The 25,430-nt window shown below is 41.4% G+C and overlaps 1 protein-coding gene across 3 annotated transcripts; it reads left to right on the forward strand.

The window, feature by feature from the left end:
• Positions 1-7,535: 7,535 nt before the first annotated feature.
• HTATIP2 (HIV-1 Tat interactive protein 2) lies at positions 7,536-24,625 on the forward strand. Of its 3 annotated transcripts, none has more exons than XM_080642398.1 (6): positions 7,536-7,590; positions 8,043-8,288; positions 10,560-10,667; positions 19,223-19,360; positions 22,607-22,668; positions 23,613-24,625. In XM_080642398.1, the coding sequence occupies exons 2-6, from the start codon at positions 8,094-8,096 to the stop codon at positions 23,836-23,838; spliced, it is 729 nt and encodes a 242-aa protein (XP_080498524.1). In that variant the 5' UTR covers positions 7,536-7,590; positions 8,043-8,093; the 3' UTR covers positions 23,839-24,625. The 3 variants fall into 3 exon arrangements, with proteins under 3 accessions (XP_080498524.1, XP_080498523.1, XP_080498522.1); XM_080642397.1 differs by having other exon boundaries at positions 8,093-8,288; XM_080642396.1 differs by having other exon boundaries at positions 7,581-7,806; positions 8,093-8,288.
• Positions 24,626-25,430: the final 805 nt, after the last annotated feature.

Here is a 25,430-nt window from a genome sequence, read left to right on the forward strand (position 1 = left end):
ATTCCCAGTTATAAATAAGGAATCAATGTTAATCAGATCTCCTGAGAGCAAACACATTTTGACAAATGGCCAAACAGTTGAAAAACCCAACTCAAAGCCATCCCTAAAATTCACTTAAACAGGAAAAAGAAAAAAACCTCTGAGTTCTTTAAAATGACAAAAATGTTAGAAGGCGTAAAAAGACTCTCCCCAGAGTAAACAAAAATAACCATTTCTGTAAAACCAATAACTGAGAAAATTAAGTTTTCTCCATTAAAATATTATTTTGACCAAATTGTCCTATGAACAAACTTAATGTCAACTAAATTGCTTTCTTCCAAATTGTTTCCAATTTGCATTCAGCCAAATCCTATGCTACTCACACAAGCCAATCAATATAAGAAATGCAGTCACCAAAATGAGATGATTAAATTGCTTTTACTGAAATGATATGAATTCAATTTATATCTTTCCTTATATACATGTTTGGTTTTCCAGTCTTTTCATAACCATATTATTTGATCCTCACAAAAAAAAAGTGGGAGATTATTTCTAGTTTACACCCCAGGAAATAGAGCTTTCATGAGGCTGAGGGGTTTGTCCAAGGCCGAATGGCTGGCAAGTTGCAAAACCAGTATGAGACCCCAGATCTTATAGCTCTAGGTCAATTCCATCACAACAATAAAACCCTGCCTTGCCCTTAGGGATGGAGCCTAGAACAGAGGGTGGCTGTGGAATCTGAGGGAAACAAGCTCATTTTAAGGGTAGAGTGGCTATAGCTGTCAGTCAACGTGTGTGTGTGTGTGTGTGTGTGTGTGTGTGTGTGTGTGTGTGTGTGTTTAGCTCCTACAGTAGAAGAAGCAAACAAAAAGGATTTTTGACCAGTATTATCAAGTATGTAATGTTCTCAAGTATTCTGCTCCCAAAGTTGTCCAATGTGGTCAAGAAAAGCACTGGGAGGAGGTGGGGGGTGGGGAGGAAGGAAAATGGGAGATAGCTGTAATACTATCAACAATAAAAAAATACATTTTTAAAAATCTCCCCCCACAAAAAAGAAAACCCACATTCGTTTTATTTTTTTAAATATGTTTTTATTTATTTCAGTGAGGGATGGGGGGGGGGGGAGAGAGAGAGAGAGAGAGAGAGAGAGAGAGAGAGAGAGAGAGAGATCAATGATGAGAGAGAATCATTGATCCGCTGCCTCCTGACTGGGAATTGAAACATGACCTCCTGGTTCTTAAGTCGATGCCCAATCACTGAACCATGCCAGCCAGGCTGTAACTTTTAATTTCATCAAACTGATGAACAATTAACACAGAGATACCATTTAACCCTGCTGCTGCCATTTTATCCTCAAACCACATCCCTCCTTTTAAATGATTGCTATCTAAGAATTAATATCTCATAATCACTACCTTTCTATCCTAATTCCTTATTTTTGCCTTAACTCCCCTATCTCCCATTGCTTATTCTCAACCAGCAAAAATATTAGAGATTCTTAGGTCATAAAACTAAGAGTTTCCAACCCCACATTTTCCTTGATTTCCTTGAAGCAGGTTGTTTCCTTCTCTGACTCATTAAACATCTGAGTCCTTTATGTCCTATTTCAAAGTTTTCACCTCTATTTTCTTCATTCATGAATAAATGCAAGGAATCCAGTTTTCTATGGCTACTTGTATATGGATGTCTTTTCTTATTTTAACACAATACATCTATATTTATTTATTATTTTTTAAAATATATTTTATTGATTTTTTTACAGAGAGGAAGGGAGAGGGATAGAGAGTTAGAAACATCGATGAGAGAGGAACATCGATCAGCTGCCTCTTGCACACCCCCTACTGGGGATGTGCCTACAACCAGGGTACATGCCCTTGACCGGAATCGAACCTGGGACCCTTGAGTCCGCAGGCTGATGCTCTATCCACTGAGCCAAACTGATTAGGGCAATACATCTATATTTAAACTCATGATCATAAAATGAAGTCCTTACACTAGGTTTCCTGTGTCAATCAATTATATAACTAAATCTGTTATATAACTAAACACCAGGATCAAATTCTTAATAATTTTTAATCACTCTCTCTTCTTTCCTTCCCGTATCAGTTAAGAATTCTAAATAATTTTTTTTTTTTGGCCTTTACTTCTTTCCCCAAAAGGTACTGTAGCTGTCTACCAATTTACAATTCACACAATAAAAATATCCTTCACTTTATGATGACAGGAATAAGCATAGTGGTAACACTTTTTTGCTTGTTTCAGTTTGTTTTGTTTTTAAGATGTTTATTTATTTATGCATGCTAAGGACATTCTTTCAAACAAAATTAGAGAGCTATTTCTCTGAGTGTGGGGAAGGAATCAGGGCAAGGAATTCCTCATGGTTAGGCCAATACCCTCATATGTCAGAGGAGTTGAGATAATTCCTGTCCTAGCCCCTTTTCTGGGGAACCTTAGCAAGTGCAGAACCCTGTTCCAGAGTCCACCTATCAAGGGGAAATGGGGCTAGGGGTCAATCCCTGGAGAGTCAGGTAGCAGCATGATCCAAGGCCAAAGACAGGATCAAGTCCTAAGTACTAAGAACCTATTCTTCTCTGCTTCCTGAGATCCATTCTTACTGGAAAGTAAGAAGTTTTGACAATGATAAGATTAAGAGGATGGCCCGTGGAAAGAAACTCTCAATTCTGGAAAGGAGAAGAAAGGTCCTAGCTAGTGTCCCTCATATTTATCCCTCTGTTCTCTGACGGCCAGTGAGTCCTAGAGTCTGTAATACTGACAAAGCTGGGGGTCAGAGAAGCCCCAGAGAGTCTGGAACAGTGTTAATTCTTCTACTTATTAATTGTGTGATCTTAGATGAGTTACTTAATGGTTTTTACTCTTAGTTTCCTCATCCATAAAATAGGAATAATATTAGTACCTACCTCACCTTTACCTCATAGAGCTATTGTGATGATTAAAAGGTAACAGTTAAAATATGGAAAGCACTTAGCACAGTAAGTGACACAAATTAGAACATTAAGAAATATAGCTGCTGTATCAGTCAGGATTCTTTCAGTTGCAAGTCATCAAAACAAAAGACAATCTGTTGGCCTGAATAATTCCATCCAATAAAGGCTCACTTTCTCTCCCTCTCTCATTTCAGCTGGATTTCCGAGGATGGGTAGTATCTGAATAATAATTAATAGACACTGAGCTGTTAAATATGACTCGGTTTCAAGCACTTGCGTGGATTCTCATTTAATCCTCACAACACCCAATGAGGTAGGTATTACAATCATCCGATTTTACAAATGAGGAAACTAGGGCGTATGGAGGTTAATAGCCAGAAAGTGGCAGAACTGAGAATTGAACCAAATCCTTTGTGCTTAACTATTACACAGACTTCCTCTGAAGATGTTAATAGGTGAATAGATGAAGAGGATAAGGAGAGTTGCAAATAATAAAGTATTATGAAAAGTTTTACTTCCGATGTTATTAATGAGTTCAACGCAAAATCGTGGGTTCATTTCTCTTTGCACCCATAGCATTTAACTAGTAGGCACACAGAAAGCAACTAATCAATGTTTGACAAAGGAATGGACTTATCACTACCAATCTCCTTTACCCTCTGCCTTCTCCAACATTGCTTACTTATTTTATCCTTTTCATTTGTGAGCTACCCACCTCGCCCGAAAGTATTAGCCAGTAATCTTATGCACAGTCGTTTCATTTTTTAAAAAAATTAAGAGAACTAAATAGTAAGGGTCTTCATAGAAAAAGATCAGAGAGAATTTTCTGAAACGAGTGGTTTCCAAGGAAAACCAAAAAGGCCACCTTCTCTGGCGCCCTCTTGTGCTTTATGGTGGAAAGTAATTAAGAGTGCTGATGCTTCCAGGAAACCGAATCTGGATTTATTTTCTACATATACACACAGATCGCACTCACACGCATACACACACACACACACGCGCACACACACACACACACACACACACACACACACACACACACCCTTACAGATTAAACTTTTGTTTTCACTCTCTGCATGTTATTCTAATCAGTACTTGTGTCAGGAATTGTAAAAAGTTCTGTCACCTGGGTTTTCCCCAGCCCCACTAGGCTGTAATGAACCTTATCAGTTTGAATTTCCTTCCACTTCCGTTCTTAGAGACTCACACAACTTATAAAATGCACCTATGTGTTTTGGGGAAGTATGTGTCACGTGTGTTATCTGGCAAAACTGCTCCCATCTCTCTCTCTCTCTCTCTCTCTCTCCTCTCTCTCTCTCTCTCTCTCTCTCTCTCTCTCTCTCTCTCTCTCCCTGACTCTGAATTCCCTGAGAAATTAAAGCAGCAGATTCTCTTGGGAAGAAGAAAACATAAGCATTCACTTTCCTTTATTTAAAAGGGCCCTTGTTCTTCAATGTCTTGCAGAGCTTTCTGCTTGTTCACGGGAAATGGCCCGTTAGCTTCCCAGGTCTCCCTGTGCACTATATGACTCTTTCACGTGGCCTCTGGGCAGGAACAGGGGCTCAGGAAGTGAAAGCAAGTGTCAGATCCCAAGTTGGCTTGAATCAGGTGTCCCGCCCCAGCCACTGGACAAACAGGCTCAGGTATTTCAGATTCCTAGTTAGACGTAAGCTGGAACCTGCACTATGTTTCCATGAAACTGAGTAATTATTGATAATATTAAAATTATTAACAGTAGTGGCTGATTTTCATTTCACACTCCGTAGGTACTAAAGACATTGCTGAGTGCTTTACATGCAGCATTCTGCTTAATTTTCCCAAGTTTCCTAAGAAGTCAGTAATGTTATAACCCTTACTTTACAGGTAAGGAAACTGAGGTTTGAAGAGGTGACATGCTTTGAGAGACACTACAGCTTTGAGGGAATCTGTTTGGTGTAGTTGTTTGAGCCAGAAGACTATAGCTCCAGTGCTGACTCTACCACTTTCTAACTGGGTGACTTTTGGTGAGCTGCTTAACCTCTCTGTGCCTCAGTTTCCTTATCAGTAATAACAATAATTCCTGCTTCATAAGGATGTTGCAGGCATTAAACAACTGGATACTTACAAAGTGATTAACGGTAGTAAGGGTTATATAAGTGCTTCTACAAAAGGGAGAAGAGAAGCTTAGGATGCTTCAGGTCACTAGATGGTTTCCCTGAGGTGAAGACTATATTTATTCTCCTTATGAATATTATCAGGAAATGGATCCTAATAACATGTTCTGCATTGGAGAATTTCTCCTTTGTGCAGCAGAATCACCCGCAAAGCTTTAAAAACCACTGATCCTGATTCAGTAGGACTAGGGCAAGGCCCAGTCATCTTTATTTTTCTAAAGCTTCAAGAGATGCCCATGGGGAGCCAGAATTGCAAGTCACTGCCATAGTACTTACATGCCATAGTACTTACATGACTACAAAGTTATGTTCCATAACAAGATAATATTTATTCCATGCTTACTACATACTAGATCTAAGTGCTTTCATTTGGATCATCTCATTTAACCCTCCAACAAAAACTCCATGATTTAGGTAATAATTATCAGTCATACTTTACAGATAGGAAAACCAAGAAACAGAAAGTCTAAGGAACTTGCCCAAAGTCACTTACTTAGCTAGCTGGTGAAGGAGTGAGGATTTTAAACCAGGTGGACTGGTGCTATGGCCTGTATATTTAACTACCAACCTATACTGCCTTCACATGTGGTATTTAATTTGAACTGTGCCATAAATCTGTGCAGTATGCTGGTGTTGCCATTATCCCCAATGTATAGATGAGGAGACTAAAATTAAAAACTTGACCAAATGTATAGTAGTCAATGTAGCAGCTGGGGCTTATGCCTGGGTCTTACCATTTGAAGTTCTATGCTCTTCCCATATTGATGCAGAGAAGTAACCAAGTATGACAGTTATTTTATAAGGTATTTCATATGCATTACCCCTTCCTCTCTCCTGCTTTGGCCCATGCCTTCATCCTGTAGGTTACTCTGACAAGAGCTTCAACCAAAAGCCTTCTTCTATTTTTACCTGCTCTCTGCATACTACTTCTAGCTCCAGCTCCACCCACTAAATGTAGCTCATCAAGGAACTCTTTTGTTTAGAATTTGTACTATTTGTCATCTGTAGTAGGTTGAATGGTGTCCCCCCAAATTCAACCCCAAGAACTTGTGAATGTAACCTTGTGTGGGAAAAGAATTTTGATGGATGTAATTAAGCTAAGGATCTTCAGATTAGATCATGCTGAATTATATGGGCAAGCCCTAAATCCAATGACAAGTATCCTTATAAGAGAAGAGAGCAAAGGCACAGACACACAGAAGAGAAGACCATTTGAAGACAGAGGCAGAGATTGGAGTCTTGCAGCCACAACCAGGGAATGCCTGGAACCTCCATAAGCTGGAAGAAGCGAGAAATAATTCTCTCTCAGCCTCCAGAGGGAGCACGGCCCTTCTGACAAATTGATTTCAGAGGTCTGGCCTCCAGACTTGTGAGAGAAGGAGTGTCCATTGTTGTAAGCCGCCCAGTTTGTGGTAATTTGATATGGCAGCCCTAGGACACTAATACACCATGTCCACTCCTCTTCTCGACTTTCAGGGCTCATGCCACGTGTGGCTGCCCTGCTCATCCGGCCCTCTGTCTTGAATAAACCCTCTGCCCTACCTGGTGCTCCTTCACTGTCTTCTGCATGGGACCCTCGGGTTCTTTATGTGCCTTCCCTCACGTTGGAAAGAAGACATGGTACCTTAGCAGAGTCCCCTCAGCAGGGAACTGTCTTTGGAGGTGGCATGATATGGGAAATATGAGCTCTGAAGGACAAGAGGGTGCTGTGGGCAGGGCACTTTGCCCATGAGTTACTTGCCATGTTTTCTCCTTCCTTTTTTTGTTTTAAACACCCTTTGCTATGTTGTCTCCATTAAAGAACATGGCTGAGACTTAACAAGTCATACCTCATCCTTGAGCATCATTTGTAAAGTAAGGATGTTTGACAAGGTGACCCCTTACTCTCCTTCTAGTTCTCATATATAAGGTATAGACTATAGAGAAACTCTTTCATGTAAAGGAACTTTTTTGAGCACCTATTAAGTGCTAAATACTGTCCCAAGAGCTGGGGTTACAGCAATGAGGTTGATGTGGTGTCTTACCTCCCAGGGCAGGGCTGGTTGATGATTACTGTGCTCTGGATCACCAGGAGGCCCAAAGGGGAGGGGTGAGGAGTGTGTGAATGCATAGGAATAGTGACACCCGAGAAAGGCAAGGAATAGCTTTGTTTTATTCCTCTTTAGAGTGGTTGGGTGGGAAGGTTTACATTTTGACATGGTGAATTTGAGATGAAAATGCCCAATGCCCAACTGAAATTACAGGTTTTAGAAAGGGACCAGAGAAAGTCAAGTCTATTGGCTGAGACCTTGGATCTAGGTAAGGTCAGCCCAGGGGGTGAAGAAGAACGCAGGGGAGAGGGTCCTGGAGGTGTCAGGGCCTCATCCCTTACCCCCTGTGCAGCGCACATGCTCTCCCGCCCACTTGACCAGCATCCAGGCCGCAGTGAGAGAACATTGCATTTTCCCCCAAGTCCCGCCCTTTTAGGCGGGGCGAGGCAGCCACGCAGCTGAGTCACCAGGAAGAAGAAGCCGGTAGGACATGGGCGTGGCTGCCGCCGACCCCCAAGGCGGATCTGGGAGGGGCGCCCACAGGCTGGGGCGAGGGGACATGGAACCCTTGGGAAGGAGGGATGCCCGGATGCAACTGCCAGCAGCGCTGAGCGCGGGGGCAGTGGCTGCGGTTGCGGCGCTGGTGGCCGCTCTGCTCCTGCTGCGATGCCAGGACTCGGGGCCGGGGGCCGGCTCCAGGTAACCCCTCTGCTCTGGGGACAGAGCTGGGCCCCGCAACCCTTTTGCGGAGGAAGGAGAGATCAGAACCTGGGGTAACAAGGGGGAAAGAGGCCTCATGGTGCCAGCAGTTTGTGGGCCCTTCCGAGGTGTGGGGTTGCACCCGGCCCTGCAGGTGACTCAGCACTGTCCCTGGGGCCCACACTGCGGAGAATAATAACTTCCTCCAGAACGAACACACATTCCTTGTTCCCCAGGGTAAGCCAGACCATCCTAAGATCCGCACCTGTTGATGTTATTTCTGTAGCATGGCTGGGACAGAGGCGCTGTCCAAGCTTCGGGAAGACTTCCGGATGCAGAATAAATCTGTCTTTATTTTGGGCGCCAGTGGGGAAACAGGCAAAGTGCTCTTAAAGGAATTGCTGGAGCAGCGCCTGTTTTCCAGAGTCACACTCATTGGCCGGAGGAAGCTGACCTTTGAAGAGGAAGCTTATACAAATGTGGTGGGTATTTGAGACTCAAAATGTGTCCGCAGTGATTCAGCTGGGTGGACAGAATTTCGTGTTTAATGGTTGAACATTGCCTGCCAGTGGTGGGTGATCAAAATGTGGCCAAGGTCGGTCTGTGAGGGCCCGGTTGCTGGAAGCTGGAGGCCTGGATTGTAGGTTCAGGCGGGCCTTCCCTCACTGTGTGGCCTTGGGCAAAGTCCTCTCAGTGTAGGCAGGGCCTCGATTGCAATGGGAGCTGGGGAGACAGAACGGCATTGCTTTCAGCATCATTCAATCTGAGTTCTAGAGACGGTCTACTTGTTTTGTCTCCCTGTTCACTCCACACTAACCTTGTCAATGAATCAGGAAATGCTTTGCACAGCAGAAACCGTCTCGGGCATTGAAAATAGGGTTCACATATAAAAATTTGCCCAGCCTGACTTCCCAGGGCTGCAGTGTTTGTGACTGTTAAGTGAAATATTCCTTCCCCTGACATCACTTACCCTTTCATGGCTAACCAAACAATACACCAGACTTCAGTGTGGTGCAAACACCCTAAATATTTGAAGTCTGAGCTTCATGGAGAGTCCTGAGTTATTTGTGAAACTCAGTAAATCTATATATCTATAAACCTAAGCAACTGAACGACCGACGCACAGTGACCACCAGGGGACAGACACTCAATGCACAGGATCAGGCTCCCTCCTGTCTGAATAGGACCTGCAGGGACTGGGCCTGCGGGAATCGGGCCTGCAGGAATCGGGCCTGTGGGGATAGGGCTCCCTCCTGCCTGGATTGGGCCTGCAGGGATCAGGCTGAAACTGGCTATCCGACATCCCCTGCGGGGTCCTGGATTGCGAGAGGGTGCAGGCCAGGCCGAGGGACCCCACTGGTGCACGATTCTGTGCACTGGGCCTCTAGTTATAATATAATCCTGAGACCCCCTAATTATAGAACTTGGTCCCACAGGTTTCACAGGTGGAATATTCCAGATAACAAATGGTCTCACAAATAAACGTTCTTGACTCCTGCAAGTCCAAGGTCAGGTCATTTTACATATGTCTTTGGTCCATCGGGACTTTTCTATTTAAAATGGCCATCTTTGCAGGCAGTAACATGTAGCCTTCCTAGTCTGGCTTCATGGGGTGTGTCTGATACTTCTGGTAATTAGAAACTGAAATCGAGTTCTGTACTTTCATAATCTAGTTTTGGTGGCACATCTTTTGGTCAGGCACTTAATGTAAACATTTTCCTTCAGCATTGTGTACAGTGCCAGGAAAATTCTTTTGAAAGAGGTGATGGTAGGGAAGGAAAGCAGCATTTTATTTGATTTCCGAGATGATGGATGGGAACTTCTCAAACTTCCTTTTCTTTTTTAAAAAATGAGAATAATGCTCTTTTTTTTAAAAAAAAAATATTTTATTGATTTTTTACAGAGAGGAAGGGAGAGGGATAGAGAGTTAGAAACATCGACGAGAGAGAAACATTGATCAGCTGCCTCCTGCACACTCCCTACTGGGTATGTGCCCGCAACCAAGGTACATGCCCTTGACCGGAATCAAACCTGGGACCCTTGAGTCCGCAGGCTGACACTCTATCCACTGAGCCAAACCGGTTAGGGCTCAAACTTGCTTTTTTTAAGTTTCACAACAAACTTAATTTAGATGGTGGTGCTTAAGTTTTAGTGAACATGAGAATTTCTAAGGGTGCTAGTTAAAAAAGTGCAGTTTCTGACTCAGAAGTATTGGTGTGAGACCTAAGAGTATGCCCTTTTATCAAGCACCCACTGGCTGATTTTAGTGCAGGTGGTTTGTGTATTGGGCTGAAGGAAAGATTATAATTTACATTTTATTTCTGAAAAACAGGCATATGATAAAAATAAATTGGCCAAAATTATATGTTTAGGAAGTAGCAGGCCCAAGACACCAGTGTAGGTATTTGAGGTTCCAAACACCATCCTTAACCCACATTATACCTCATTGCATTGGTATTCCTCCTGGTAATATGCAGACAGGTGCTTTATTTTTCCAGAGAGAAAATTATAATTGAACCTGACTTTAGAGATCTGGATCACCCCTAGTCCAATTATGTGTACTAGGGCTGTATTAGTGCATTGTTGATTTGAAATTCAGATTAATTGGGTTTTGGTGGGAGAAAATGAGCTTGCAAAATTTGTTGTTAAGTGGTCAGACTCTTCACTAATGCTCTGTAATTTATTCTTTAAATGTAGAGGGCTATTTTAAATTATAACATCAAGTTCTATTCATCTGTGTCCTTTTTGTCTAGAATCAAAAAGTGGTGGACTTCGAAAAGCTGGACGACTATGCTTCTGCCTTCCAAGGTCATGATGTTGGATTCTGTTGCCTGGGTACCACCAGAAAAAAAGCTGGGGCGGTAAGGAAGAAATATATCCTTATCCCTTTTCATTGGCCAGTACTGTCAAAGATTCCTTTCTTACTTACTCTTTTTCTTTACATTTGCAGTGCTCAATTGTAAATAAGCTCTTATCATTGAAAATTTCACATGCTGCCCTTGCCTTTGCTGTACTTTGAATAGCAGTGATAAGTTCATCTTTCCTTCAGAGTAATCCTTGAGTTCAGGCCTGTGTGCATATTTACATCGTCTTGCAAATATTGCTGTCACTACATCCCCTTGCTAAACCAGTTATATCAGAATAAAAGTAACTAGCTCATGCTATTAGCAGTAAGCTTTTTAAAAACTTTTTCTTTATAAATATTTTAAACTTAAAGCATTCTCTCTCACTTGAGTGATTTTCTTCAAACTATTTTTGTGCCAAGCTTTAAACTTCTGGGATAGAACATCAGAACAGAGGCACGATTCAGCTAGCCTCCAGTGATGACTCAGCCCCCAGCAATGATTCAACCCCAGTGGTGATTCAGCCTTAACTGACGCAGAACTGTTCCAGCACATTTTATTTTATTTTTAATGGTGCTCTAAATTGCATCGCCCTTATCTAGAAGTCATAGTTTACTACATAGTTAGAAGTCATAGCTTACTGTGTAGATCTTAGGCAAGTGTTAATACATCTTACTTAACTTACACTTTGTTCCTCTAGTAGAATTTACTTGCTGGAGCTAAACATGTCCATTAAATATGCATGACCACAGTGCCGCCATGGGGGCTTATTGTGGGTTTATAAACAGGTCCGTGCATCAGAACCATTAGGAGAACACATGTTTAAGAACTATTGGTAGCAGCACAATTTACAATAGCTAAGATTTGGAAACAGCCTAAGTGCCCATCAGCAGATGAGTGGATTAAAAAAACTGTGGTACATCTACACAATGGAATACTTCACTGTGGTAAAAAAAAAAAGGAATTCTTACCATTTGCAACAGCATGGGTGGACCTGGAGAGCATTATGCTAAGTGAAATAAGCCAGTCAGAGAAAGATAAATATCACATGATCTCACTCATTTGTGGAATATAATGAACAACATAAACTGATGAACAAAAACAGATCCAGAGACAGAGAAGCATTGATCAGACCATGAAACCTCAGAGGGAAGGTAGGGGAGAGTGGGGGTAAGGGGGAGAGATCAACCAAAGGACTTGTATGCATGCATATAAGCCTAACCAATGGACACAGGCACCAGCAGGGTGAGGGCATGGGTGGGGGTGTGTGTCGGGGGGGGGGGCAATGGGAGAATAAGGACACATATGTAATACCTTAATCAATAAAGAAAAAAATAAAAATAAAAAACAACTATTGGTGTATATCAACCAAGGAGTTAGGCGCAGTTGTATTTCTCTGGGCCTCCTGGTGATCTAAAGAATAATTCCATGTATGCAGTAGGGATCGGTTTCCAAATCTTCTGCAGTTTTACCATGTCCACTTTGGAAGACAGCTGGGTTCTGAGCTCTGTGCTGAGAAGTGTCCCAGGATTTGGCACATTCTCTCTTCTAGAAAGGGTCATGTTCCTGCTCAGTGGCTAGTGCAGTCTTCTTTGTCCCAGGGACAGTCACAAGCGGCGTGTCCTCTAAAAGCATTCAAAAAGTTTTGTTCTGTCTGAAGTGCCAACCTGATTTTGGTGGTGACTCAGCAAAAATAAAATTAAAAAACCCAAAACATTGCATTAGGCATAGAGCAGTTGATTTTCATGACATAAGGCAAATCTCATAGGGAAAGAAGAAATTGCTTTATTGCATCCAAATTGTGTAATGCAATTTTAATCAGAGGCATTGGGTGTCTTTCCTATTTAGAACGTTTTTTAGATGGATTTGGTTCCCCACTTCTCAGGGTGCTCAATATCTTTTCTTTTCCAAAATCAGTTTGAAAAGAAAAGACAAACATAATGAATAAGTAAGCAGGAGAAAGACTAGTAAGGCGAAGATAGTCTCAGAAATGAGTTAGGTCTCAGAAATGAGTTAGGGCTAAATGGTTTAAGGCGATGGTGACTAAAAGTCAGCTGACAATTTCTAATCCAGGGGCTTGTAAACTACATACTGTGGGCCAAATACAGCCCTTGTTTTGTACAGCCCCTGATCTGAGAATGTTTTTATACTTTTAAATGATTTAAAAAATCAAAAGAGGAATAATATGTCGTGACACTTGAAAATATAAGAAATTCAAATTTCAGTATCCATAAAGATTTTTGGAACATAGCTATTCTCTTTACTTTATTATCTATGTCTGCTTTTGCACCATGACGTCAGAGCCATGTAATTGCAACAGAAGCCTGCAAATCTGAAAATATTTACCATCCCATCCTTTACAGGAAAAGGTTGCCCACCCCTATTGTAATTTCTACTATTTTATTTGATGTCTAGAGGGGGGCAGGTGAAGTGACAAAGTCCTAGGTGGTTTGAGAGACCCAGATCATAGGCTCTGGATACTGGGTAGCTGTGGGACCTCAGGTGTGTGCTTAGCTCCTGTGGACCACTGCCTCCTTGTCTGTACTGAGAGGCAGGTGACCACTAAAGCTCGTTTGGCCTGCAGAATTCTTTGACTTTTATAACACAGAGAAAAGAAATTCCCAACTGGGAAAATTCTGTGAGAGTATAGAGATTTACTCTTGAATCCTCAGTACCTGTTTGATTTTATTTTTCTACCCAGAGCTCTTCCTCTAACCAAGATCTTGATTCCACCACTGCACATCAGATACAGAGGTGCTCTCCAGGATACAAACAACTGGGGTGTCAGATGATAGCATTTGTTGTTCATCAGCATCTCTGTAGTCTAGTCTGAGTTATAGGGTTGGAGTAAAGGGGAAAGAATCTGAAGCAAAAATATGGCTAAGTGGGACCCTTTACAGAATGATAGAACTGCCCTTCTTAGAAAAGGATCCCCCTGACCTTGAGTCATTTTGGCATGCTTGCTGGTTTCATCAGTCACTGCTGAAATACTCTGTTAGGGTGAGTTGTTCTTAAGCCAGTGTTCCCAGTTTTCAGGCATTGGTAAAGATTAGAAGAAATACTTAGTAGCTTTGGATTTTAATAAGATTTGAATAAAGAATAATTGGAGAATTTGTCTCCCTAGATGTTTGTGGAACCTATAAAGATACCTCTGCCGAGTCGTTTTACATTGTGTTTATTCTTTCAAGTAGGTACTGGGAAAGAAAATGTGTAGTGGGAACGTATTTAATCAATTCCTTTTTCTAGAAGGAACTCTGATTTCTAGCTTAGAGTGGCCTACACTGACTTTGGAATCCTAAAGACACATTAGCGTAATGGACTTCATGCTCTCAGAAGAGACGTCTTTTCTCCTGCCCTATGGTTAGGGAAACTAAATACAGTTTTTCTGGAAATTGTGTTTCTGAGATATGGGGTAGCTTGTTTTAGTTTGTTTTTCTCTCCTCCTCCTCCTCCTCCTCCTCCTCCTCCTCCTCCTCCTCCTCCTCTTCCTCCTCTTCCTCCTCCTCCTCCTCCTCCTCCTCCTCCTCCTCCTCCTCCTCCTTCTTCTTCTTTTTTTTTTTTGTGCCGTTAGAGAATAAGAAAAGGTGTTAATAAGATTTTAAAGATGGCTGCTTTCTATCTATCAATGGAATCTTCCTCACTCCAAAGAAATTGATGTGTGTCGATTTCTCTGAGTCAGTCGGCAGGATCCATGTTTACGTTTGGTTTCTAAGTCCTTGAAAGCCATTGACCCCATTGCTTTTGAATTTCATTCACCAGCTAAAAAGGCATGCATCAGGGTGGGGGAAGTGAAATTCAAAATTTGTGGGCCTGGAAAAATGCATATTTATAATCAGCTTGAGGGCTCAGAGGATTTGTGAAATCGGTTTGGATTAACAGCTATTGATTGCTAATAAAACAATATTTAGCTTTGTCCGGAGAACAGCGATGGAGAAAGGTATGGGCACCTTGTCAAGCGGGCCCATTGAGCAGGGATGATGGGTTAAGCGTGGGGGTCTCCGAAGCAGCGTGGGTGCTCCTCCTTCAAGGAGCGGTTGTCAGTTGTTAGCGAGGCGGGTGAAAGGAAGGACGCCAGAGTCTGATGGCTGGGGTGGTATTGATGTGCCTTAGCTGACTAATCAGATTGCAAAAGTCCCATGGTATTTATGTCACTTTAATTTTCATCAAACAATTGGAGCCGACAGCACTCTATTAAGGAGAGGTTGATCCAGAACTAAAGCCAAATAAATTAGGGTCTCAATTTAATCAAATTATCCCTTTACTGGCTGTGGATTAAGTGAGAGAGACAGCGTCGGTCTAGAGACTGGTGATTGGCTGAATCTTTCCCTTCTTTTTAAAGAAGCTGATGAAAGAAAAGCATTTTAACAGAGACAACTATAATGCACCTTCCAAGAAATAGTGCTAAATAAAACCACAGCCACAACAAAAAGAAATTTATTTCACTAGTCAACTATGTCACTTTACTATGAATAACGGACCTGTTATTAAAATCAGAGTTCTGGTGAATTACAGTGAGGGGAAGAAATAGACCTGGAAGAGAAAGTGAGTGTTTTAGAATTTTTCTATGTAGGTTTGGATTGTTTTTCTTGGCACACTATCAGCACATGTAAAATCTCATTTCGGAGGATGGCTCGGAGTAACATAACATTACTGTAATGTTACATGCAGTAAACCTTAATATCCCTCTCTCAGGATGTAAACATCAATATCCCTCTCTCAGGATGTGCTAAGAATTAAAATTGGTTTGCTTCACACTGATTTAAGAAAGCAATAACCTAAGTTCACATCAGTATGTAGGACAGGTCGTCAAGTCAGGGTAGAATGTCCAAGTATAGATACAAAAAGAGATTAATTAGTTAAGGCTTAAGTTTATATTCCCTAAAGTAAGGCAGAAAAATGAGGCTGTTATGCTGCGGACAATGAGATAGGAGGATAGGAGAGGCTTTTGGGGTAATAGTAATGTTCTATTTCTTTTTAAGAAAATATATATATATATATTATTGATTTTTAGAGAGAGGAAAGAAGAGGGAGAGAGAGGTAGAAACATTGATGAGAGAGAAATAGCCTATCAGTATTAATTGGCTGCCTTCTGCACGCCCCTTGCTGGGGATCGAGCCCACAACCCAAGCATGTGCCCTGACTAGGAATCGAAGTAGAGAGAGACCTCTTGGTGCATGGCATATGGTCAACTGCTGAGCCACACCAGCCGGGCTCTATTTCTTGATTTTAAGAGCTGGTTGCAGAGTAATGTTCAGTTTATGAAAATTCATCAAGCTCTATACTTACAATATGTTTACTTCAGTACAAAGTTAAAAATGTATGCTTGGGGCTATTGTTTTCCAATTGAATTCTGTATTAGTTTCTTCCCCTTTTTAAATTTTTTTTTTTATTTCAAGAAAAACGATTTTAAATATAATAATGTTACATGCAGTAAACCTTAATATTTCAAGAAAAACTGTCTTAAATATAATAATGTTACATGCAATAAATATTAATACCTCAAGAAAAACGATTTTAAATATGATAATGTTACATGCAATAAACACCAATTATTCAAGGAAAATTATCTTACAGATAATAATATTACATGCAATAAACATTACTATTTCAAGATTTTAAGTATAAAAGGATTTTAAGTATAATATCACCAAAATTGTACTAACATAGTATGATATCCACAAAAGTTGTAGGAAATATTAAAAATCTGCAAATAACAGGATTGCTTCTATTATATTCTAGAATACTTTTTTTCTCCCTCTGGCTCTATTTTTGTTCATCAGTTTATGTTGTTCATTATATTCCACAAATGAGTAAGATCATATGATATTTATCTTTCTTCGACTGGCTTATTTCGCTTAGCATGATGCTCTCCAGGTCCATCCATGCTGTTGCAAATGGTGAGTTCTTTCTTTTTTTACTGCAGCATAGTATTCCATTGTGTAGATGTACCACAATTTTCATATCCACTCATCTGCTGATGAGCACTTAGGCTGTTTCCAAATCTTAGCTATTGTAAATTGTGCTGCTATGAACGTAGGGGTGCATATGTTATTTCTGATTGGTGTTTCTGATTTCTTGGGATATATTCCTAGAAGTGGGATCACTGGGCCAAATGGGAGTTCCATTTTTAATTTTTGAGGATAGTTCCTTCCTTTTTGAAAAAAAAAAAATCTTTATTGTTGAGAGTATTAACAGATGTCCCCTATTCCTCGCCCCCCCACCCCGCCCCCGCCCCATTGCCTCCCTCTACCTGGTTCCTGCCCTACCCCAGGTATTAGTTTTCCACAGCTGCTGTAAAAAAAAATTGCCTCAAATTTAGTTGCTTAAAACAATGTAAATGTATTGTCTTACAGTTCCATAAGTTAGAAGTCCAACATGAACTTTGCTGAGATAAAATGAAGGTGTTGAGAGGGCTCTAGAGGAGAATTCGTTTCTTTATCTTTACCAATTTCTCTCGGCCACCCGCATTCCTTGGTTCATGGTCCCCTCCTTCCATCTTTAAGGCCAGCCGTGGGGATCAAGTGCTTCTCACATTGCATAACTCAAACCTCTTCTGCTTCCCTTTTCTACTTCTGAGGACTCTTGTTATTGCATTGGGCCCAGTTGGATAATACAGAATAATCTTAATTTTAGGCCAGCTAATTGATTAGTAACCTTAATTCTACCTATAATCTCAATTTCCCCTTTTAGTCTTAAATTTTTTTTCAATTACTAGTGCAGTTGACATACAATATTATGTTAGTTTGAGGTGTACAACATAGTGATTAGACATTTACATAACTTATGAAGTGATCACTTTGATATGTCTAGTACCCATCTGACATCATACAATGTTACAATATTATTGACTATATTCTCTATGCTATACTTTACATCCCCATGACTGTTTTTATACCTGTCACTAGTATATGTTAATCCCTTCAACTTTTTCACACACTCCCCCCCCGACCCCCGCAACCCCTCTCTCCATTTTCACAGTCATCTGTACCTTGCTGTGGAAACTAACATATTCACAGGTGTGGAGATTAGGGCTCAGATATCTCAGAGGGGCCACTGGTCTCCCTACTGAAAGCATGAATTAATCATTTTTGTTAGCTAGAGATAATGTGGGATAAGAAGGCACATGGGTATAGTAGAGAGCACTGCTCAGGGAGTTCACAATGTGCACTCTGCTCTCAGCTGTCTCACTTATTAGCCTGCTGTTCACCAGACCGCTGGGCCTTGTTTTCACAGCTCTATAAGGGGGAAAGGGGCGGGCAGATGTGATGTTTCCTCAGGTGGTGTTTCTAACATCTCCACATGAAATAAAACATTAAGGGTCAGCCCTAGCTGGTTTGACTCAGTGGATAGAGCATCAGCCTGCAAACTGAAGGGTCCAGGGTTTGATTCCGGTCAAGGGCACATGCTCAGGTTGTGAGCTCGATCCCCAGTAGGGGGCGTGCAGAAGACAGCCAATCAATGATTCCTTCTCATCATTGATGTTTCTATCTCTCTCTCCCTTTCCTTTCCTTTCCTCTCCAAAATCAATAAAAATATATTTTAAAAAATCACTGGGGCAGCAGTCAACCTTCAGACTTATAATCCTTATGACATAAAACCTCATTTACGTCATTGTGGGTACCTATGGAGTTCCACTTCAGGAGACTTTAGACTTCTCATCAGCTGAGTTTTAGGATTCCAGATTTTGGGTTACTACATGGAATTTCCTTGTCTGGGGACAGGCATGTGTCCTTGTGAGGCCCTGGAAATGAGTCTTATGGTCTATTGTTTGCACCATTCTCTCCCCTTTTCCTTTTATTGCCTGTTAGTTCTTTTCTTATCTAATTGGGTTTGCCTTTTCTTCACTCTCAAGTATTTTTGGAGTACCTACCATGTGCTAGGCATGTACCATTACCCTCATTGGACGGAGTCTAGACTGGGATTTCCAAACATTCTTGATTATTCACCTGTTAGTAAAAAAAAAAAAAAAACAGGAAAGAAAGAAAAGAAAAGAAATTGGAGGATGCACTGTTTACTAATATGTAAAACATACACAAAGTTGGAAATTAAATAGCCTTTTCTCATAGTGCCTGGGCAGTGTTCTCAGCCCTGCTTTGAGAACCTACCATGTTAGAGTTGACACAGAATAGAGAAATCAGAGAGGACTGTAAAGCTGTAAAATTATTAAAAGACAAAGAACTGTGTGACTAAAAGCAGTCTTGCAACTTGATATTATTGTTACTTTTGCTCCTTGCTGATTTGTTTGGTGTCTGTGTTTCAATGCCATTTTGTTTGTTTTTTAATTTTTATTTAATTTTTTGAAACGAGAAAAACAACGACAGTTCACCCACGGGCTTTGGTTTTTCATTGTGGTCTGGCCTTGCTGCTAAAGCTGGTAGTCTATCCTGAGGATCACACTTGGAGCCTTTCCCAAGGTCTAAAACCAACATTCATGCATTGCTTGGATGCATTTTATTTAGATCCTATCACCCCTCTCCTCCCATCAGCCTCCTAGCCTGCCACCCAGACTGAGTAGTAATCTTTAAGATGAACTCACAGCTTTTTGGAAATAACTTATTTCTGTTCCCCCTCAGGAGGGATTTGTTCGTGTTGATCGAGATTATGTCCTGAAATCTGCAGAGCTGGCAAAAGCTGGAGGGTGCAAACATTTCAACCTGCTGTCCTCTAAAGGAGCTGACAAGTCGAGCAATTTTTTATATCTGCAAGTTAAGGTTTGTGAATGTTTCTCTCATATATACTTTGGAGAACCCTGGATAATTGGCAGTACTAAATAATATAGAATGTTAAATATTACAAAAATGACCTAATTGCATTAGATTACACACTTTTATAGCTACAGGGACTGTTGTTTGCAGGGATATATTTAGTAAACAAAGTGATTGGAAAGATAATTCCCCCCTGTTGAGGACCCAGTAATCATGAAATGAGATAGGGCAGCTCTGATCTTGAATTATCAGCATGGAATCTTAACATTAGAAAAGACTTTGAGGCAGTGATTCTTAAACTTTTCCAAAGTAGATGATATTTTATTGTGTGTGGTTTTTGTCCTCAAGGAATTTATAATATGCTTGTTTTGGAGGATCCTTAAGTTTGGTAATTCGCTAGAAGGTCTCACAGGGCTCAGAATATAGTCATACTCCCGGCTATGACTTATTACAATGAAAGGCTATAAAGCAAAGTCAGTAAAGGGAAGAAATGCATGGAATGAAGTCTGGAAGAAACTAGGTACAAGCGTCCAAGAGTTCTCTCCCAGTGGAGTTGCATGTGCTTAATTTCTCCAGCAGTGAGTATTGTCTACCAGAAAGATTCACCTGAGCTCAGGAGTCCAGGGTTTTCATGGGGGTTCGTCCCGTAGGCACCCTCAGCTTAGAAACAATTACAGACTTCCAGAAGGGAAGCAAGTGTTCTGCACAAACCACATTGTTTGTTCAAATGGTGCAGGCACAGTAAACTACCCATATCAATTAGGTAATGATGGGAACATTCCTGAAATTCAAGTTCCCAAGCCAAAGGCCAACCTTGCAAGCAAGCTTTTCGGAGATAGCAGTCTCAGCCTTCTGGGTTAACTCTTAAGCACCCTGCTAACAGAGACAAAGCACATCTTTGTAAAAAGCTAACTAAGAAATGTGTCCACATAAAAACTTCTATCTGAATGTTCATAGAAGCGTTATTCCTAAGAGCCAGAGTGGAAGCAACCCAGATACCCATCATCTGATGACTGGATGGATAAAATGTGGTATATACATACAAAATGTATTACATGGGAATGATACATGCTACAACATGGGTGAAACCTGAAAACATTATGCTAAATGAGGAAGGGCAGTCACAAAAGGACACAACATGTATGATTCCATTTATATGAAATGTCCAGAATAGGCAAATCTATAGAGACAGGAAGATTAGTGGTTGGCGAAGCTCAGAGGGAAGGGTGGGACTGAGTGCTATTTGGTACTGGGTTTCTTTTTGGGGTAATAAAATATTCTAAGATTGCAGGCGAAGGGGGCAAAACTCTCTGAATATACTAGAAAATAGTTAGTTAGTCCTCATCTGAGGATATTTTTCCCATTGATTTTTAGAGAGAGTGGAAGGGAGGGGGAAAGACAGAGAGCGAGCATTGATGTGAGAGAGACCCATTGATTGGTTGCCTCCAGCATGCACCCCGACCAGGGCCGGGGATCAAGCCTGCAACCAAGGTACATGCCCTTGTCCAGAATTGAACCCAGAACTCTTCAGTCCACGGGCCGACTCTATATGGACCTAGTCAAACCAACTATGGCATAGAAATCATATATATATATTTTTTTCTTTTTTTTCTTTTTTATTTTTTTAAATTTAATTTTATTTTTTTAATTGTTTGAAGTATTACAAATAGTAGTACATATGTCTCCTTTTTTTTTCCCCCATTGACCTCCCCCTGGCCTCCCCTACCCCCCAGTACATGCCTTTACCTGCCCCCCCCCCACCCCAGTGTCTTGTATCCATTGGTTATGCTTATATGCATGCGTACAAGTCCTTCAGTTGATCTCTTAATGCTGACGACGCCTTGCCACGCTAGCAGTCAGCAGCTGTGCGACGCAGCAGGTTGCCTAGGACTAAACCAGAGAGGGTCAGACCTGCATTGCCACCATGCGCCCACCATCCAGATATCATTGCTGACATGTACACATAAGGAACTGTTTGATATTGAAACAGGGACTCAGAACTGTTGGACATATATATATTTTTAAAAGCTACCTAAGATTGCCCTGGTTGGTGTGGCTCAGGTAGTTGAGCATCATCTTACGCACAGAAAGGTTGCCAGTTCGATTCCCAGTCAGGGCACATGCCTAGGTTTCAGGTCAATCCCTGGTCAGGGTGCATGTGGGAGGCAACCAATTGGTGTTTCTCACATCAATGTTTCTCTCGCTCTCCCTTTCTCTCTCTCTAAAATAAATAAAACCGTATTTTTTTTTTGTTAGAAAATATTTAAGCATAAGACCACCAAAGATGAAACATTTTTAAAAAAGGCTACCTAAGATTATAGGATGTGACAGGCTAAGTGCCAAATGAATGGTATGAACAGGCCAAGAAGGGGAGGAGAGCATGCTGCTTAATTCACCAGTCCTTTACATGCACCTGTTACTGAGCTCCTCTGGCATTTTTACTCATGGAGATGCCTGGCATGAAAATTCATGGTTTGTTTAACAAATTTTATTTAAAGCATTATCTAGATGTAATCTATCTCTAACCCCACCTTTCTTGGTGGGGTTTGTTAGAAAATGAATAATATAGAGGGTCTGTGGAACCGCTGACCCACTGGAACTACCTGGAAACCAAAAAAGGTTAATGTCTGCAAGCCTATACCATTAATTCTGGACTAATGGGAGGTTATTCTTTATGGTTGAACTCCTAATATGTCACGTATTCTTTCTGGATCTGTTAGTATCAGTCAAATCAGAAGCTAGGTGACTATGCAGACGTTCACTCATTCAGTGCATTTTTTTTTTTTTTTAACTCTACTGTGTGTCAAGATTAAATGATCTCTTCCTTAACTTCCCAGACTCTCTGGAAAGTTAAGGATAAATCTGGATAAGGATATTTACAAGTATAGTGGACCCTTGAACAAGGTGGGACTTAGGGGTGCTGACCTCACATGCAGTAAAAAATCCACGTATAACTACAGTTGGCCCCTCACATATGTGGATTTCCTTGAAGCCTTGGAGTGACCCTTGAAAAAATGTGAGTTTGAACTGTGTGAGTCTATTGAGAAAAACCACACATGCAGTTTAAACCCATGTTGCTTAAGGGTAAGTTCTACTGAGACCCCCAGAAGCAGATTATCTTCAAAACCCAGTTATTCTCTATTAAGCATTATAGTAGGTTGGTTTTGATTAAATACTGAAAATGTGGTGTGTGTGTGTGTGTGTGTGTGTGTGTGTGTGTGTGGTGCGTTGTGTTGTTTTTTTTTAAAACAGGGAGAAGTGGAAGATAGGGTGGAAGAATTAAAATTTGATCGTTACTCCATATTTAGACCTGGGTGAGTATTCACGCTACCTAAGAACACACCACTGTTGGTTATTCCCTAGAAGGGAGTTTTCATTTGAAGAGGCTGACAACTAAGATACCTAGGACATTAAAGAAGTTGTCTGGAGTTGGATTTTTCTCTGAAAAGCCCACCTTTTGGCTTTGAAGGAAGGGGTGGGCAGTTGGTGGTGCCAGGTTCAGAACAGTGTGGAATTTCCTGGGTGGCTTTTGCTGCCTTCTTTTTAAAAATCCTTTCCATGCACCAAATTAGACCTTTTACCCACTGTGTTAGTCTGCTCAGGCTGCCATAACAGAATAACTCCATAGACTGGGTGGCTTACACAACAGAAATTCATTTTCTTGCAATTCCGAAGACGAGTAGTCCAAGATTGAGGTGCCATCAGGGTTAGTGTCTGGTGAGGCCTCTCTTCCTGGCTTGTAGATAGCCTCCTGTGTGTCCTCACATGATCTTTACTCTGTGTGGGCAGAGAGAGAGAGAGAGAGATCTGATATCTCTTCCCCTTCTGTAAGGACACCAGTCCTTTCAGATTAGGGTCCCACGCAGGGGTCCTCAAACTTTTTAAACAGGGGGCCAGTTCACTGTCCCTCAGACCGTTGGAGGGCCAGACTATAGTTAAAAAAAAAAAAAGCTATGAACAAATTCCTATGTGCACTGCGGGCCCGGGACGAGTCGGCTGCTAAGCAGGACAGGCAGCGGCACCCGGCGGGCCGGATAAATGTCCTTGGCGGGCCGCATGTGGCCCGCGGGCTGTAGTTTGAGGATGCCTGACCTAAAGTAACCTTAATTACCTTCCTTAAGGCACTGTCTTCATATGCAGTCACACTGGGGGTGGGGCTTCAACATGAATTTAGGGGAGACACAGCTTAGTCTATCACACTCTCTGGTCTGAATGCAGTTTACCATCTTCTTCTCTGCTTTTTTTGTTTTCTCTTTAGAGTTCTGTTATGTGATAGGCAAGAATCTCGCCCAAGTGAGTGGTTGGTTAGGAAATTCTTTGGCTCCTTACCAGAATCTTGGGCCAGTGGGCATTCTGTACCAGTGGTGACTGTGGTTAGAGCGATGCTGAACAACGCAGTGAGACCAAGTGACAAGAAGAAGGAACTGCTGGACAACAAGGCCATCCACGACCTGGGGAAAGCCGATGGCTCTCTGAAGCCATGATCACACCTGAGAAGTGCTTTTTTGGTCAAACTCAGCACCCATCATCTAATTGCTAATTTAAAGGTAAAAAAAAAAGCATGCTTTAACTGAGGTGTCACTATTTTCAGTCATCTGGGTCCAATTAAAAAATAACTGTGCTCTGCCACAGCAGTTTGGAGCCTGGTTGTTGACCCTTGAACAACATGAGTTTGAACTGAGCACTTCCATTTATATGTGGATTTTTTTTCAATAAATACTATAAATGTATTTTCTATTCCTTATGTTTTATTAACATTTTCTTTTTTCTAGCTTATTATTGTTATTATTTTTTTTGGTGGGGAAATCAAGTTCTAGTTCATTTTATTGTAAGAATACAGTATATAATACAAACAACATACAAAATATGTGTTATTTTACTATTTATGTTGTTGGGGAGACTTCTGGTCAACAGTACACTATTAGTACAGTTGGCCCTCTACATCTGCAGATTCCCAACCTCAGATCGAAAATATTGTTTTCAATCCACAGTTGCTTGAATCTGTGGGTGTCAAACCTGTGGCTATGAAGGGCAGAGTGTAGTTAGGTTTGGGGGGCTCAAAAGTTATATGTGGCCCTAACCAGTTTGGCTCAGTGGATAGAGCGTCGGCCTGCGGACTGAAAGGTCCCAAGTTCGATTCCGGTCAAGGGTATGTACCTTGGTTGCGGGCACATCCCCAGTAGGAGGTGTGTAAGAGGCAGCTGATCAATGTTTCTAACTCTCTATCCCTCTTCCTTCCTCTCTGTAAAAAATCAATAAAATATATTTTTAAAAAAAAGATATGTGGATTTTCAACTGCACTGGGGTGGCACTCCTAACCCACATGTGGTTCAAAGGTCAACTGTACAGCACCCAGGGAGCTTTTCAAACATGGAGCTTCATAGGCCCTGTCTCTGCCTCAGACCCTCTGAAGCCAATATTTTGGGAGTATGGGCACAGGAATCTGTTGTTTTGTGTAAGTTTCCCCTGGTGAATCTGATGCCACTGGTGCGGAGGCCAGCTCTGAAGTGCTTGTCTGCAGAGTGATGGCAGCAGTGCAGACCTTACGTAGCATACAGACGAGTTCTGTTCTAAAATTGTTGACATTCGGGTCTTCAAGATACTCAGTGCTGACTGCATATAATTGTGTAAGTGAACATTGTGCCTTACTACTTCTTTAGAATATATAATAAGATGTATTATACAACTGAGCTTTTATAATTCCTAATTAAATAGAGGAATAAAAATGAATGGACAAGTCCTGGGTGCCTCTTAGATTGTTAGGAAATGCCCAAGTATCAGTGGTAATATGCAGTATTTTGGCCAATGGGATGATATAATAGCAACTAATATTTATCAAGTGCTTGCTAAGTGTCAGCCTTTACACATGCTATCTGTCCTTGAACCCTCCAAACAATCCTTGTAATGGTTATAGGTGGTGCTTGCTGTTAGTGAACAAAGGTTCACTGCCCACAGCACACAGAAGCCAAATCATGGCATAGGCTTTTCTTTGAGAAAAGAAAGGAGCTTTATTTGCAAGTCAGTGGCAAGAACACAGGAGGCAAGGCTCAAATCTGTCTCATCCCGGGCTCTGGGT

The sequence above is a fragment of the Plecotus auritus genome (assembly GCF_963455305.1).
Source record: "Plecotus auritus genome assembly, chromosome: 9".
NCBI lineage: Eukaryota > Metazoa > Chordata > Mammalia > Chiroptera > Vespertilionidae > Plecotus > Plecotus auritus.

Bases quoted from the DNA above. Each gene is read 5' to 3' on its own strand.
- HTATIP2 (XM_080642396.1), top strand. From the start codon at position 7,598: ATGGGCGTGGCTGCCGCCGACCCCCAAGGCGGATCTGGGAGGGGCGCC. The intron at 7,807-8,092 runs GTAACCCCTCTG...TTATTTCTGTAG, and splicing joins GGGCCGGGGGCCGGCTCCAG to CATGGCTGGGACAGAGGCGC. The intron at 8,289-10,559 runs GTGGGTATTTGA...CTTTTTGTCTAG, and splicing joins AGGAAGCTTATACAAATGTG to AATCAAAAAGTGGTGGACTT.